General features: G+C 38.5%; 1 protein-coding gene across 6 annotated transcripts in view; it reads left to right on the top strand.

The window, feature by feature from the left end:
* Nucleotides 1-14,529, top strand: part of LOC133516567 (protein madd-4) — a 651,682-nt gene that overhangs the window by 517,953 nt on the left and 119,200 nt on the right. For all 6 annotated transcript variants that reach the window (XM_061849565.1, XM_061849564.1, XM_061849563.1 and 3 more), the window contains exon 5: nt 14,018-14,161. In XM_061849565.1, coding sequence (XP_061705549.1) covers nt 14,018-14,161 — 144 coding nt within the window. The remainder of the gene's footprint in view (nt 1-14,017; nt 14,162-14,529) is intronic.

The following is a 14,529-nucleotide window of genomic DNA, read 5'->3' as shown; positions in this document are numbered from 1 at the left end:
ACTCCGTCAATAACGCCTGGGTTCTTAGCTACTTTAGCGCTACTCTGGAGAGATTTGGAACTATTATTTATAGCTGACAGTTGGACACTTTTGCAACAGTTCTACCATAAGAGATGTCACTCCTCTTAATTCCACACTCCATAAATTTAGGCATTAACATAACCTATGAATGTCTAAAAAGAACATACAGAGTTATCAAATCAGTCAAAAGTTCCTGCATCTTTTCATTAACGTAATATATTTCGCAAGATTTTCTGTGCATGTTTATTTTCCTTGAAACCATCGTACACGCCTTCCCCTGTTATTTTCCATAAATTGTTTGCTTCCAACTCGTCAAGTGAACAGATTGCCTGCAAATTGCCGTTTGTTACAAATTTTGTTTGTTCCCGACAACGCAAGCATTCGAGTGTGTTCTCTTTCATGTGTGTTATTGTATTTCTCGTTGTTTCATTATGAGTGTTTTTATGGTGGTTTAAACCTTTCTTCGTTTGCGTGTGTGCAGTTAGATAAGAAAACTGGAAAAAGTGAAAATCTTTACGACTGAACTTACCGCAACATTCAACGATGGAGCTAATAAAATTATGTATATTAAATCTTTTGAAAAAAGTAAAAAGCGCAGATTTTGACGTTGGTATCTGTGGTAGAGGTTGTTCGAAACACTGTATTAAGTGCATTGGGGTAATTTAGTGTCGTAATTTTGAAAATTGCAAATACGTAAAACCAGAAGCACTTCCTACTGTAGTAACAGTAAGTAAGATGCCTTGGTTGCAGCAGCGTAAGTGTTGCTAAAGTATTAAATGCATCTTTTTTTTAATACCACGTCGGTGGCAAACTAGCATACGGCTCGCCTGATGGTAAGTAGTCACCGTAGCCTATGGACGCCTGCAACTCCAGAGGTGCTACATGCGCGTTGCCGACCCTTTAAAAACCTGTACACTCCTTTTTTGAAGAATACTGTATGTTACCCTCGGGGAAACCTCGGCAGGGAGCTCATTCCACAGCCGGAGCGTCCGCGGGATCGGCATCTGGTTTGTAGATCCCAATACACCTTATATAATTTAACTTAACCATCAAAAACTGGGTAGGTACTTGTGGAGATCCAAAACTCCAATCTCGACACAAAAAGGCACCCAAACCAAATACTTCTTCGCCAAACAATTACTTATTCCGGTCAGCCGTATATGTAAAAAAGTTCGTGCCTTGAAATCGTTCTGTGGGGGAGCGTAAATATTAGTAGAATTTAAGCATCTTGTAGGTATTTCGGGTTGTGAAAATGAGTCTTATCACTGGGTTAACATATTAATAGAATGGGGCTGGCAACTGTCATAGGTTTTTATAGATGACACCAGTAGGGCTAAGATGGTTGGCTCTTTATCATTAGTCACCATGCCTGTCACGTTCTAACATGTATGTAAGTGCGAAAGTGACGGGCAGAGTGACAAGTGATAAAAATGGAACCATAATACCGCCGCAGCATAGGTTTCTTGTTTCTGTTCGAGATGTTGGCTTTATAGACTTAAAGTTGATAAAGTTTGAACTTAAAAAGTAAAAGTCTTGGCACCTACTGCGGGATCTGAGAGCTTTTTAGTGTAAAAGCTTGGTGGGATATAATTATACTGAAATAGAAGTCATATATTAAAGAAAAAAAGACGAAGCCATCCAGTGGGGAAGGCCAGATTCGAAACGGTGTCTTCAGGGTTAATGCCATGAACACCTACGTCACCTTGCCACCCCACCACGGAACCGGTCCTAATTTTTCAACTAGATGTCATCTTAGTAAGACTAGGAGTCTTTTATCGACTCTAAGGGGGAGCAAATAAAGGTATTTGATTATTTTTAAAGACTTCACAACTTGCACATTTAATTTAAACCTAGACAATATATCTCTGTCTTCTTCTTCGCGTTGTCCCGGCATGTTGCTACAGCTCATGTGAGCCTGGGCTTCGCTTGGCAACTAATCCCTAGAATTTGCGTACGTACTAGTTTTTACGAAAGCGACTGTCACCTTACCTTTACTCAGAGGGTAAACTAGACATTTTTTTAGCATTAGTTCGGTTTCCTCACGATGTTTTCCTTCACCGAAAAGCGACTGGTAGATATCAAATGATATTTCGTATATAAGTTCCGAAGAACTCATTAGTATGAGTCGGGGTTTGAACCCGCGACCTCCGGATTATAAGTCGCACGCTCTTACCGCTAGGCCACCAGCGCTTATAAATATATCTCTGTATTTATCAAAATCGGTTGTTGTGGAAGCAATAAAAATAATTAGAAGCGGTTTAATAATTTAAACATTAAATTAACTTAAATAACATTTATTTTCCGGCAATTAAGGCCCATACATACATACATACCTTACAAACTAACATACATACAATAATAAAAATAGGTATTAAAATCTAAAAATCATTTTGACGACGCAGTTTTCGGTTGCGCCACCTGTTCCGGTGCGGAATTTGGCCTATATACGTCTCACTGCAGGCCACAGGCCTCCTGTAATGCACGAGAGACAGATCTTTGGGCTATAGTCCCCACGCCCAATGCGGGTTGGGGACTACACAAACACCTTGGAATATCTTCGGAAATGCAGGAGTCCTCACGTTTTCATTCACCGACAAGCTAGTGGTAAATATCAATAGATATTCCGTACATACGTTTCGAAATTCATCATTGGTCCAGGATTTAAACCCGGGATTGAAAGTTAAAGCCGAGATCCACTCGGCAACCACCCGCTTCCCAAACAATAACAAAAGCTAATTCATCCTTTTTCTTTCGGTTCCGTGGATTTCCACATTTGAAAACATGACGCTAAAAATAACAAAGACAATCAAAAATTCCCTTTTTATACGTTCTGAAGCACAATTTAATATGTCAAATTTAACTTTTTGTGCATGAAACATGTGTGGTGCCCCTACCATGAGTTTCACGCAGTCATATTAGCTAGCGACTGTGTAAGCTTTCTTGCAATGCGTCAGGGTAATGAGTAAAAAGGTGACATTTGGATCGCGACACTGATGCAGGGTTATTGATACTGGTGCAGTGTTGTGGCAGCGAAAAATGGGAGATATCACTGTCAATTTTCTTGATAGATGTTGTTGCTGTCTGCAAGAAAGAAAAATCCATCGCCACTTAACGTGTAGGAGAGTTTCCCTAAAAAAAATTGTACGACTTAGTCAGATTTACTGATATAAACCAAAATTTAATGTTATATATCCATGCCAAATTACAGCTTTCTAGTATTTGGTCACGGAGCAAAGCCGCGGACGGACATGGCGAAACTATAAGAAAGGTTTCTAGGTGACTACGATACCCTAAAAACAGATTATAGCTTGGCTGCGGTCGTAATGCGAATGTCATCTATACGGCTGGATAAGTATCCAAAGTAAAGTTACTTTGCCGACTACAATACTATACTGCCCTGCGGGTGAGCGGGCTTACGAAAAATAGGATGAGTAACGCTAATTGGCGCGGATGCGTGTGACAGATTTTACCTTTAACGGAACTCGCATGTGAAATACAATGCGTTACTTTGGTACTGATATATTGTGTAAGCGAGATGCACTGCGAGTTGACAGTCGATATAATTTATCGCTGTAGTAAACTCATGGTAAGGGTACCGATCGCATATTGTAGGCGTGTGCGAGGCACTGACGTTTGAGAGACAGAACTCATTTGTTGTTTATTACCATGAAACGGATCATCGTAAATACACATTCATGTTGATTGTAGTGTACATACATTATTGTTAGGTTGCGTCATTATGTGAAGTGGTATTTTGCATATGAATCATTACTCACTGGAAAATGTCACTTTGGTCCTACGTTAATTTAGTATAGCTTAAATTAGTACATTACGGTGATAACTTGCAATTAAAACATTCGAATAAATTGAGAAGCGCTGGTGGCCTAGCGGTAAGAGCGTGCGACTTGCAATCCGGAGGTCGCGGGTTCAAACCCCGGCTCGTACCAATGAGTTTTTCGGAACTTATGTACGAAATATCATTTGATATTTACCAGTCGCTTTTCGGTGAAGGAAAACGTGAGGAAACCGGACTAATCCCAACAAGGCCTAGTTTACCCTCTGGGTTGAAAGGTCAGATGGCAGTCGCTTTCGTAAAAACTAGTGAGTGAGCCGTGGAAAAATGCCGGGACAACGCGAGGAAGAAGAAGAAGAAGACTTTACAAAATCCAACAGCATTGTGATCATGACAAAATGTCAAAGTATCCCTTATATTAAAATATCAATACCGCCAAATTAGTAAACCGTAAATCAATCGAGCTACTAATAAAATTAAATATAAATGGCTAACAGATACAACAGCGAAAGGTAATTAAAGAGTAGTAGCTGTCACGTAAGATGTTTGTCAGACATTTTTTGGAAGTTAAGCACATTAATTTATCTAGAAATTTAAGATTTAGTAATAAAAATACGGTAAAAACACATTTCTTCAACAATTTTTTAATCTAGTCCAACCAAAAGCGACTTGGAAAAACTGTCATCGGAATCATCGTTCGACGAAAAAGGTAAAAGTATAAAAAATACCAGATATTTTAGACAATAATATTAATTTATGTAGTAAAATTTAATTATTTAATAAATATACAGAAAGAAAGACTTGAACAAGTGAAAGTCGAGTTTGTGTATCTGGGAACCTTGTTCACTAGGGACGGTAAACATGATAAAGACATTGAAAGGAGAGTGAATGCTGGAAATTGTGTGAATGGGGCACTCAACGCTTTTATGAGCAGCCAGAAGGTGTCGCAAAAAGCACGGTTGGCTGTGCATAGAGGGGTGTTGGTGCCTACACTTATGTATGATAGCGAAAGTTGGGTATGGCAGAAGAAACATCAGAGTCCAGTGAATGCAGTGGAAATGAGAGCGTTGAGAAGTGTGTGTGGTGTAAAATTACAAGATAGAATTAGGAACAGTGTGATAAGGGAAAAGTGTGGACTGAACGAAGATGTAGTGACAAAAATTGAGAAAGGTATGTTGAGATGGTTTGGACACGTGGAAAGAATGAGTGAAAGAAGGTTAACAAAGAGTATGAGGGAGAAGTAGAAGAGGGAGCTGGAAGAGGTAGAACTCGGCGGACTTTCTCTGATCAAATCGGGGAAATCCTAAAGAAAGGCCAGGTCACCCTAAACCGACGTACGTGTATGAGGAATGTCATGAAAGTGAAGGAAGGAAAGAGGTATGTCAGGATCGTAGCAAGTGGAAATCCGTGGTCTCTGCCTACCCCTTCGGGAAATAGGCATGATTATATGTATGTATGTATGTATTAAAAAAATATAAAAAAAAAATTTTAGAAAAAAAAAACTGTCATTTTGCAAACTTTCTACAACAGAGAAAAAGTGACCTTTTGCGACTGGGTCTAATGACGACATGCCTCTTCTCATGCACGAGAGGGCTTGGGCTTTTGTGGCCACAAAGTGCATGGTGGGGTAAGTAAAACAATCGCAGCGCATGCGGTGGTGAAAATTGGAACTAACCAAGGATAGCGCCTTTAACATTTCATACAAGTTATATGGCTCGAAATGGTACTTTAATTTACGATTACTCCTGAAATATGCATTTAAATTGTATGGTGTAAGGGACCATTGTAATCTGTATGAAATGCTTACTTACCCCCACCATTTACTTCGCACGTAGCCAATAGGTACACCTACAAACGTCCTTCGTTATGCAGGTAAAAAAGTGCAGACTCTTCAATACTATTTGCAATGGTAAAAATTTCAACGCCAGTCAAAAGTAGTTCGGATTTGTTACGTCACAGTGAGTGACGGCCTTAATTCGGCGCATACGAACTACGTAGTATCGGTTACATGACTGACCATCGGTGAATCTTATGTTCATGTAATAAGGTTGAGTTTTAATCAACAGTGTACAATGGCAGACACTATAGAGTGCTCTGTACCGAGAACTGCTAAATGCTGTTAGCGGATTAAGCTGTCTTTCCATGTCAACTCGTATAGCTCACATCTGTATCAGTAAGAGAATTACGAAAAATATTACTGACCAGCCCATGTTTCGCTACGCTGAAAATAGGTATAATATTCTACATTTTTGAAGTGAAAACTTCTTTAGCGGCGCTGTGCACTTTTTGTGATGGGGAAGAAATGTTAAACTCGCGACAGGTCAGACTGTAAAATGAGACTTAAGCAAACGCATACGTCAAGTCACGCTATCGAATATTTTTTTTTTTTTTTTTTTTTATTATAGGACATTATTACACAAATTGACTAAGTCCCACAGTAAGCTCAATAAGGCTTGTGTCGAGGGTACTTAGACAACGATATATATAATATATAAATATTTATAAATACTTAAATACATAGAAAACACCCATGACTCAGGAACAAATATCCATGCTCATCACACGAATAAATGCCCTTACCAGGATTTGAACCCGGGACCATCGGCTTCATAGGCAGGGTCACTACCCACTAGGCCAGACCGGTCGTCGAATTTACACTGGGGGTTCTGTACCCCTAGTGTAAATTTATTCGATGGCGTAACTTGACGTACGCGTTTGCGTTAAGTCTCATTTTGTATGGGATTTAGGAACAGCGCGCCAAGCGAGACGTTTTGGAAACTCGAAATCCCATACAAAATGAGACTAAACGTAAACGCGTACGTCACGTTACGCCATCTAATAAATTTACACTAGGGGCAATTCTCAACTGAATCTTGTGAAATTTTGTACGCAGGTTTAGTACCTACATATAACTTTTCTGTCGTTTCGTTTTTTGGAAAATGTTCAAAATGGTGGAAATTGGCATAAATTAAGTGCCATTTATGGTCTATTGGCACTTAAGACCATTGTGTTTTTACATGTTGTAAGCTTATCGATCTTATCGCGAGGCCTACAGCTCACAGAAGGACTACTAAGTAAATAATAGACAAATTGACCAAGGTGTCAGACCTTGGTTACTTATCGATCCATAAATTATCAGGAAATTGTTAATGTTATAAAGAGGCGTCTGTAATATCCTAATTTCTCCGCTTAAAAACTTTGATCAACAATACTTGCGTCGTTAATATTAACTATTCACGTGTGCTCCACAAATGGACCCAGTAAAGCAGAAAATTCGATAAAAGGTTCTCACCGGGTGTTTCGAGCGCATGTATAAAGTATTTCGAGATTTGCGAACATCTCCAAAACTTCACATCACTACTTCACTATCCATCCAATTTCCAATCTTATTCTTTTAAAGTAAGGTTGGAATTATATCAGTAAGATATATTAAGATAGGAGAGTGTGAAAGATGCATAGATTTGCTTTTAACAGAAAGCGGTCTTTAGATTTTTGAATTCGCGCGTTGCATTTTTGTTTAGTGTTTTCGCCTGTTGAGAGTTTGATGTGTTTTTTTATTATTATTTGGAAATATAAAATGTAGGCGTGAAGCTTACGGCTTAGCTATGATGGAAAACGTACCTACATTCGTTTTATGGAACAGAGTTGAAGAAGAATCGTGAATATTTACAACTATTTAGAGGCTTTTCAGACACTTTGCCAGGTCGAACGTGCACTGACAAACCGATAATAGAATTACATAGGAAACCATTTGTATCAGAAGGCATATCGCACATCACGTTCGACGTGTTGCCTCCCTGTCACACTTACGAACATACAGAGAGGCAACACTTCGAACGTGGTTCGCGGTAGGCTCAGTTATCTGTCATTAGCTGCCCGCACAAATATTAGTGCGAGCGAGTCGCCCGCGTGAATGACAGAGCTAACTGATGATTATGAGTAATTTTTTTTGTTAGCCTTATTTAGTGTCCCTTCAAAAGGCCTTGCTTTCTCCACTCAACCCTGTCTTTTGTATTTTCCCGCCAATCCAGATAAAATACGTCCAAGTCGACCCGCCATCTCCTTTTCGGCCTGCCTGCACCCCGGCCAGCACCGTCTATGGCGTTCCGTGGGTCCCACTCGGTAACCATTTTGGCCCACCTTTCAGGATGCATGCGGCAGACATGTCCAGCCCAGTCCCACTTAAGCTTAGCGGTCTATTTGATATATTTTCCAGTCTGACGCTACCAAAATATCTGCCGCCTCAAGGAAAAAAACATTACTAACAAAAAATTAGTTTCGCGATTTTTTTTTTAATTATTCTGAGTAAAGTCACATCGTCAATTTAATTTCGATTGGCGTATTCTACAAACGATTTGTCACTTGACTAGTGACGCTAGCCTTATGATACTTGCCTGCCACTATGCCCGTCACTTTCGCACTTACATACTTGTTAGAACGTGACAGGCGATAAGAATGCGACCTTGCTACCACCGCTGGAATGTTATGAAGTTGATTTCTGATCTAATTGTATTATATGACTTATCTTTCTAACTAATACTCGGCTACCGAGCGTTCGAACAAAATATAAAATTGAAAAAACCCACAACGCAATGAAACGGAGAAGCCGATTTTGATAAAACATGCCTGAGATGGTTCTTAGACATGATTAGAAAAAAAAAAACAACCAAAAATAACCGCTTCCAAATCAGTGTACTCGTTTAACAGCTACGGTCTCACACATATAACATTCCTGTTTTTGCGTCGGGTGTCGAAATACACTAATGGGCTCGAAAATAACGATTCTCTTCCTAAACACCTCCGCACGTACCTACTTCATGGGACGTGACCTGAAATGTTTTCCCGGAAAATTACTTGCCCGGTTTTGATTGATGTTTCATTAACGCCGTGATTCCAGTTGGAACAAGGTCACGACAGAGACAGACGTAGAGAGAATAGATGCACCAAGCTGCCTAATATCGCTAAAAAGTACAGTGCCTAGGTATTGAAATACTTGGTTGCGAAAGTCTACCTTACTAAACGTCTGTTACTGACTGACTCTAGCATTCAATTTAGGTAATTGAAATGAAATTACAAGAAAAATAGAAAACACACAAGACTCAGGAAGAAATATCCAGACAATAAACAACACACAGCAACAGTCGTTTTATAAACATTATTATACTTATATTCATCTAGCTAAACAAAATAGTAAATGGGTCATTCTCCAGATTTGTGCTACCATATAATTTGAGAACGACCCAAATACCTATTATTTATACTGGGTAAACAATATAGGTACATATTGTTTACCCAGTATAAATAGTTCTGAAAAGGCGACTGGGAAGAGAGATAGTGAACAATGGCGGCTTAGAGCGCGGCTAAGCTTCATTATAAAGTAAATTAATTCTGCGACAAAAGTACCAGTTTGCATTCATGTTATTTTCTAAAACACTTCACTTCTTGCATGAAAATTGCTTTTATGCGTAACTCTCATTTCCACACAAGAGTGGAAAAATTCAAACTTAAGTAGAAATAAAAGTATTTTTATTCGTTAACACATTCACAGCAATATATTTATTTATATATTTAAACTTTATTGCACACATAAAGAAAAAGTATACGAATGGCGAACTTAATGCCAAAAGGCATTCTCTACCAGTCAACCATTGGGTCAAACAGAGACATTTGTGTATGTTGGTGCAGGAAATAATAATAACAAATAATAAGGAAAAAATTTAACGTGAAGTCAAATAATATTAAAAATATAGAAATAGTTACAACTACTACTTATATGGTGATCTTTTATACATCAATATATATTATATTGTAAATAGAGCGAGTAAAAGGTTTGTGAGTAAAACTTCTATTCTCTCCCTCATTTCATTGTTTTACAATTTGCAGCAACAAGCAACAACAAAAATTTGTACCCGATATAGATATACCGACGAGTGGAGAAGGGGCCATGAGAATCGGCAGCATATTTGCGGATAGATTCACAAGTGGGTGATGAAATAATATCACGTCGGGATAGCCAATAGTTGGTTTTAATTAACAGTATCGATTACACGTCAAAATAACTCAAGATCACTTCGATTTAAATGGATTATAAAAAAAAAAAAACAATTATAAAGAAACATGGCGATCCCAGAGATCGTCCCCTCACGACCGCTCTGCTCGACTGCCTCAATCATAATGCCTCCGGGCCGGTTCCTGTCTGCCTTGCAACACCATCTCTGATTCTACCCAAGCAACTACCTGACGTTTCTTAATTTACAAATCGATCATGGTTTGCACAGTGCAAGTGCTATTTTAAATGTCAAACTTCTATGAAATTATGACGTTTACTTAACACTTACACAGGCTGGGCTATCAACATCGCTGCCAACTTATCTTGTTCTGACTCGTACTTATATTGTTCAAATTTATCGCTTTCCGCCACCTAAAGGTTGTCTGGAAGACATGGATTTTTAGCGATAAGACCGTCGCCGTCGACCGTCTGATGCCGTTTTCTATCTGTATTGTTTTTAATTGATTTGTGCAATAAAGAGTATTTTTATTGTATTATAATAAAATAAGTCAGCTTTTAAAGGATTAAAAGTTTATTCATGTTTATTTTCTTGTTTTCCACGAAACGGCAAACACTAGGCAATCTGCAAAATAAACAAATCGTACATTCGTCAACTGTTCGGGTTTATCAAACGTATGATAGAAATAGAATATTTTTAGTTTTTGTCGACGAAATGTGCATTCGAGAATCCTTTTAAGCAGATAACATGTTTCCACGTTTACATTTTTTCAATTTTCGTTGAGCGTCGCTACTTTGAAATGTGCAGTTAAGAGTACTTGTTTCTTTCGATGCTTTTCTGTTTATTATTTTGAACGATTCAAATTGAAATGAAATGGTTCTGGTTTTCTTCATTCTAATGAACGAAACGCATCGATCTATCGATGACGGAACCATTCAAGGCTCAATATTTATCTATCAGATGTTTTCCCTTCAATAGGTACCCTAAATGGGTTGCCGTTGTGACTGTATATGAATAACAATATATTTTAGAGACTTATTCATCTTATTGTACACGGTAAACAATATTTAATGGCAACCTGTCTAGCCTAGTGGGTGACCCTGCCTATGAAGCCGATGGTCCCGGGTTCAAATCCTGGTAAGGGCATTTATTCGTGTGATGAGCATGGATATTTGTTCCTGAGTCATGGATGTTTTCTATGTACTTAAGTATTTATAAATATGTATGTATTATAAAATCGTTGTCTAAGTACCCGCAACACAAGCCTTATTGAGCTTACTGTGGGACTTGGTCAATTTGCGTAATGATGTCCTATAATATTTATTTTTATTTTTTTTTTATTGTTTTTAAGGGATAACAAACAACTATACAACAATCTACAAATGGTGTTACATTATAAGTGTTATATTTATTATTATTATTGATAATTATTATAATGGCGCAGCAGCGACCCAAAATCAGTCTTGGCCCCCGACACGAGTACACACCAGTTGTCTCGATCCTGTGCCATCTCCCACCAGTTATTGGCTTGGAGATCGCACAAGTCCGCTTCAACAGCATCGCCCTAGCGATACTTAAGACGTCCGATAGGCTTCCGCCCTACCGGACGTCCCAGGTTTGCCCTTTTAGCTCGGTAAACAATAATCAAAACATTTCTGGAAATAAGTATTGCATACCTTTATTTGGAAAAAATGTCGCCATTTAACAAAAACTGGAAACAATCTTATTTTCCTATAATTGTACGTACCATGCCATAAAGTAAGCTGAAGACACTAGTTCGATTCCGGCCTCAGCCACCGGAGGGCTTGGCCAATTTTTCTTTAGTATAAGACCTCTACGCTGCGCTTGCTAGTCCGTGGTCTCCACTCGAGCACTTTTCGACCCCATCGGCCATCTTCTCTGCGTGCAATGTGGCCTGCCCATTGCCACTTCGGCTTGCTGTGGGCTATGTCGGTGACTTTAGTGGGTTGGATGTGGGTCGCTTCCAACTGGTACATGTGGAGGTCCAAGGGGGAGGCCTATGTTCAGCAGTGGACGTCTTATGGCTGAGATGATGATGATGATAAGACCTCTATTTCAGTTCACAATTTTTCTACTTATACTATTATTTATTTATCGTATGGCTTCGTTACATTACATGTCACTGGATATAAAATGGTAGATAATATAAATTATAGTAAGTAACAACTTAAAATTTAAAATTTCGCCCTACTCAGGTAAGCCACCGCTTCTTCAGCCAGGATATTGAAGTCGTTCACTTGGCCCATGTATTTTGTGAGGGGACATTCCATTACTATGTGATCGATGGTCTGGTCTGGATGCCCACACTCGCAGGCAGGAGAGGCGCTCCAGCCCCATTTATGCCAGTGGTGTGCGCAGTTACCAATTCCGGTTCTAAGGCGGTTAAGGGCTGACCATACACGACGGGGTTCTACTTATCCTAATACATTTGGATTAAAGTGAAACATATTAGCACATTTATGACTTTGCTGTATGAATTTGGTTTCACATGGTATCATCGTTTCAATACCAGTAAAAAAGCTTTGTTGAAAAGTCCCGTACTGTCCTCTCAATAGTACAAAGAATCTTAAGTATGAAAAGGATGTGGCATCTATGGTGCTACATCAGTGGCTCCACCTTTGTTATTTGTCACTCGCAGACGCTTTTCTCATTAAGCTTAATGTGAGTGTTAGGTGTCAAGCAAAGATAAGATAAAAATGTCTTTAGTGTTATTTTTTTACTGTACTTTCAAGGTCACAAATAAAATTTATGTAAGATAGTCCTATATTTTATATAAATAAGTTCAGCCAAGACCGCCTGTACCTTTCTTTACTTTGGCAATCTGTTTTTAAATTTGTTTTTTTTTGTGGTGCAATAAAGAATATTTACTTACTTACTTACTCTAAAAATATAAGAAGTTAGTCTAAACGGTGTAACAAAAATAGAAAAAAAATACTTATAGTTGTCATTTTTCTGAATTATTTTTCTCACCACATTCGAGAATTTCTATTTTGCCCTATGGTTGGCTGGTAGAGAATACCTGAAGGCATTAACTCCGCCATTTGTACTTATTTTTATTGTGCAATAAAGTTTAAATAAATAAATAAAAATAGTGGGGATCCGAGACTTGGAGGATTTAACAACTGGAGTCGCCTTTAAGTGCTTACCTCTCTGCCGAAAACCTCAGCCAATGGTAATATGTATTGTATGGACTGACGTTTATCTGACATGCCATGTATTTGACGTGCCCCTCCTGCGCAAAACTCGGCAGACCCTTTCGTACAGAAAATTACAGACAAGTTGTAAAATCTTTAAAAGTTTGAGAGCATGTTTGGTTTCGCGTATTGATTAAGAAAAGTAGAAGATTTTCTTTAACGCGAAAAAAAAAATTCCTCCATACAAAGGCCAAATATTTTTTATGTCAAAAAGATTTCTAATTTTTCCTAATTAAAATACGATATCAAATATAGTATCATAGAATTGTTTTATTTTAAGTTATATATCGTTTCTTGACCTAACATTCGACGTATCCTAAAGTTCTAATCGGGCGGTATCATATCGTTCACAGGAAAGACGCTTTTCTGGGAAGTTTTTGACCCGGGTATTATTATATTAAACTCAATAATATCCGCTTTCTCAGTCATATAACTCCAATATAAAATGCCTGAGGCGAATTCCTGAAGGAATGCAGTCCAACGTTTCTTTGTTGTATTGTGTAGCATAATGTAATGCTTTCATTGTCTAACTACGCTACATATGCTACGCCGAAGCCCGTAGCAGTTTTCTTACTACGAGATGTTGCTACGTAGAGGGCCATGATTCATACGGGATAATAATTAAAGGGGCTGATTACTAGGTCGCCGGACGATATCGGCCTGTCAGTTATTCGCAATTGTCAGCTGTTAGCAGCTACAATTCATCTACTCAAAACAGTAAAATTTACTGTCATTTCGGAACAGAAAACTTTACTCTTTTGTTCGATAGGCTCACATGGAATTGTTTAAGCAATTTCCATAGTTTTAAATGGTTTTTTACTGTGCGCGCACCACATTTACTTTCACAATTTGGAAGTTTCTGGGGTACATCTGATAGCAGATTTGTTAGAAACATTGGAATCTAGAAGAGAATCGATTGATATCTTCCAAATATGAATATGCATGTACCTAATTCGTTTAATTGTTCTAATCATCCACAGGACCGCGGAGGCTGGTCGCAATGGAGCGAATGGTCGCTCTGCTCGCGAACATGCGATGGTGGCGTGTCGCGACAGCTGCGAACATGTTCGTCGCCAGTCGGTTGTCGGGGCGAGCCGGTGCGGTACAAAATTTGCAATATGCAGGTGAGTAACGTTTTACGCTTAAGGGGGTCCCCAACGCCAATTACCTTCGATCTGAATCCCTTAGTTTTTTAAGGTATTTTGTAGCTTATCATATTAACAACAACGGCTGTAAGCAATATAGTATACCATATTTACTTTAAAGTTCACTGTCTTCGATATATTTAGCATCAAATTTGAACAATTTTAGGCCAAAAAACTGGTTTACTGGCCATAACTTTCGTGTTAATAAGTTTAAAATTGAAATCTCTGACGAGTTTTTAGAGACGTCAAAGACGAACCCAAATGTGTAGATTTCATGTAAAATCCTTCACAGCAATCTAGTAACGAAAAATGTGTTTTTTTAGACAACGTTTAAAAAATATATAAAA

Source organism: Cydia pomonella, chromosome 3 (genome assembly GCF_033807575.1).
Source record: "Cydia pomonella isolate Wapato2018A chromosome 3, ilCydPomo1, whole genome shotgun sequence".
Classification (NCBI taxonomy): Eukaryota; Metazoa; Arthropoda; class Insecta; order Lepidoptera; family Tortricidae; genus Cydia; species Cydia pomonella.
The sequence above is the reverse complement of the archived record's forward strand: the minus strand, read 5'-3'. Positions and strand labels throughout refer to the sequence as shown.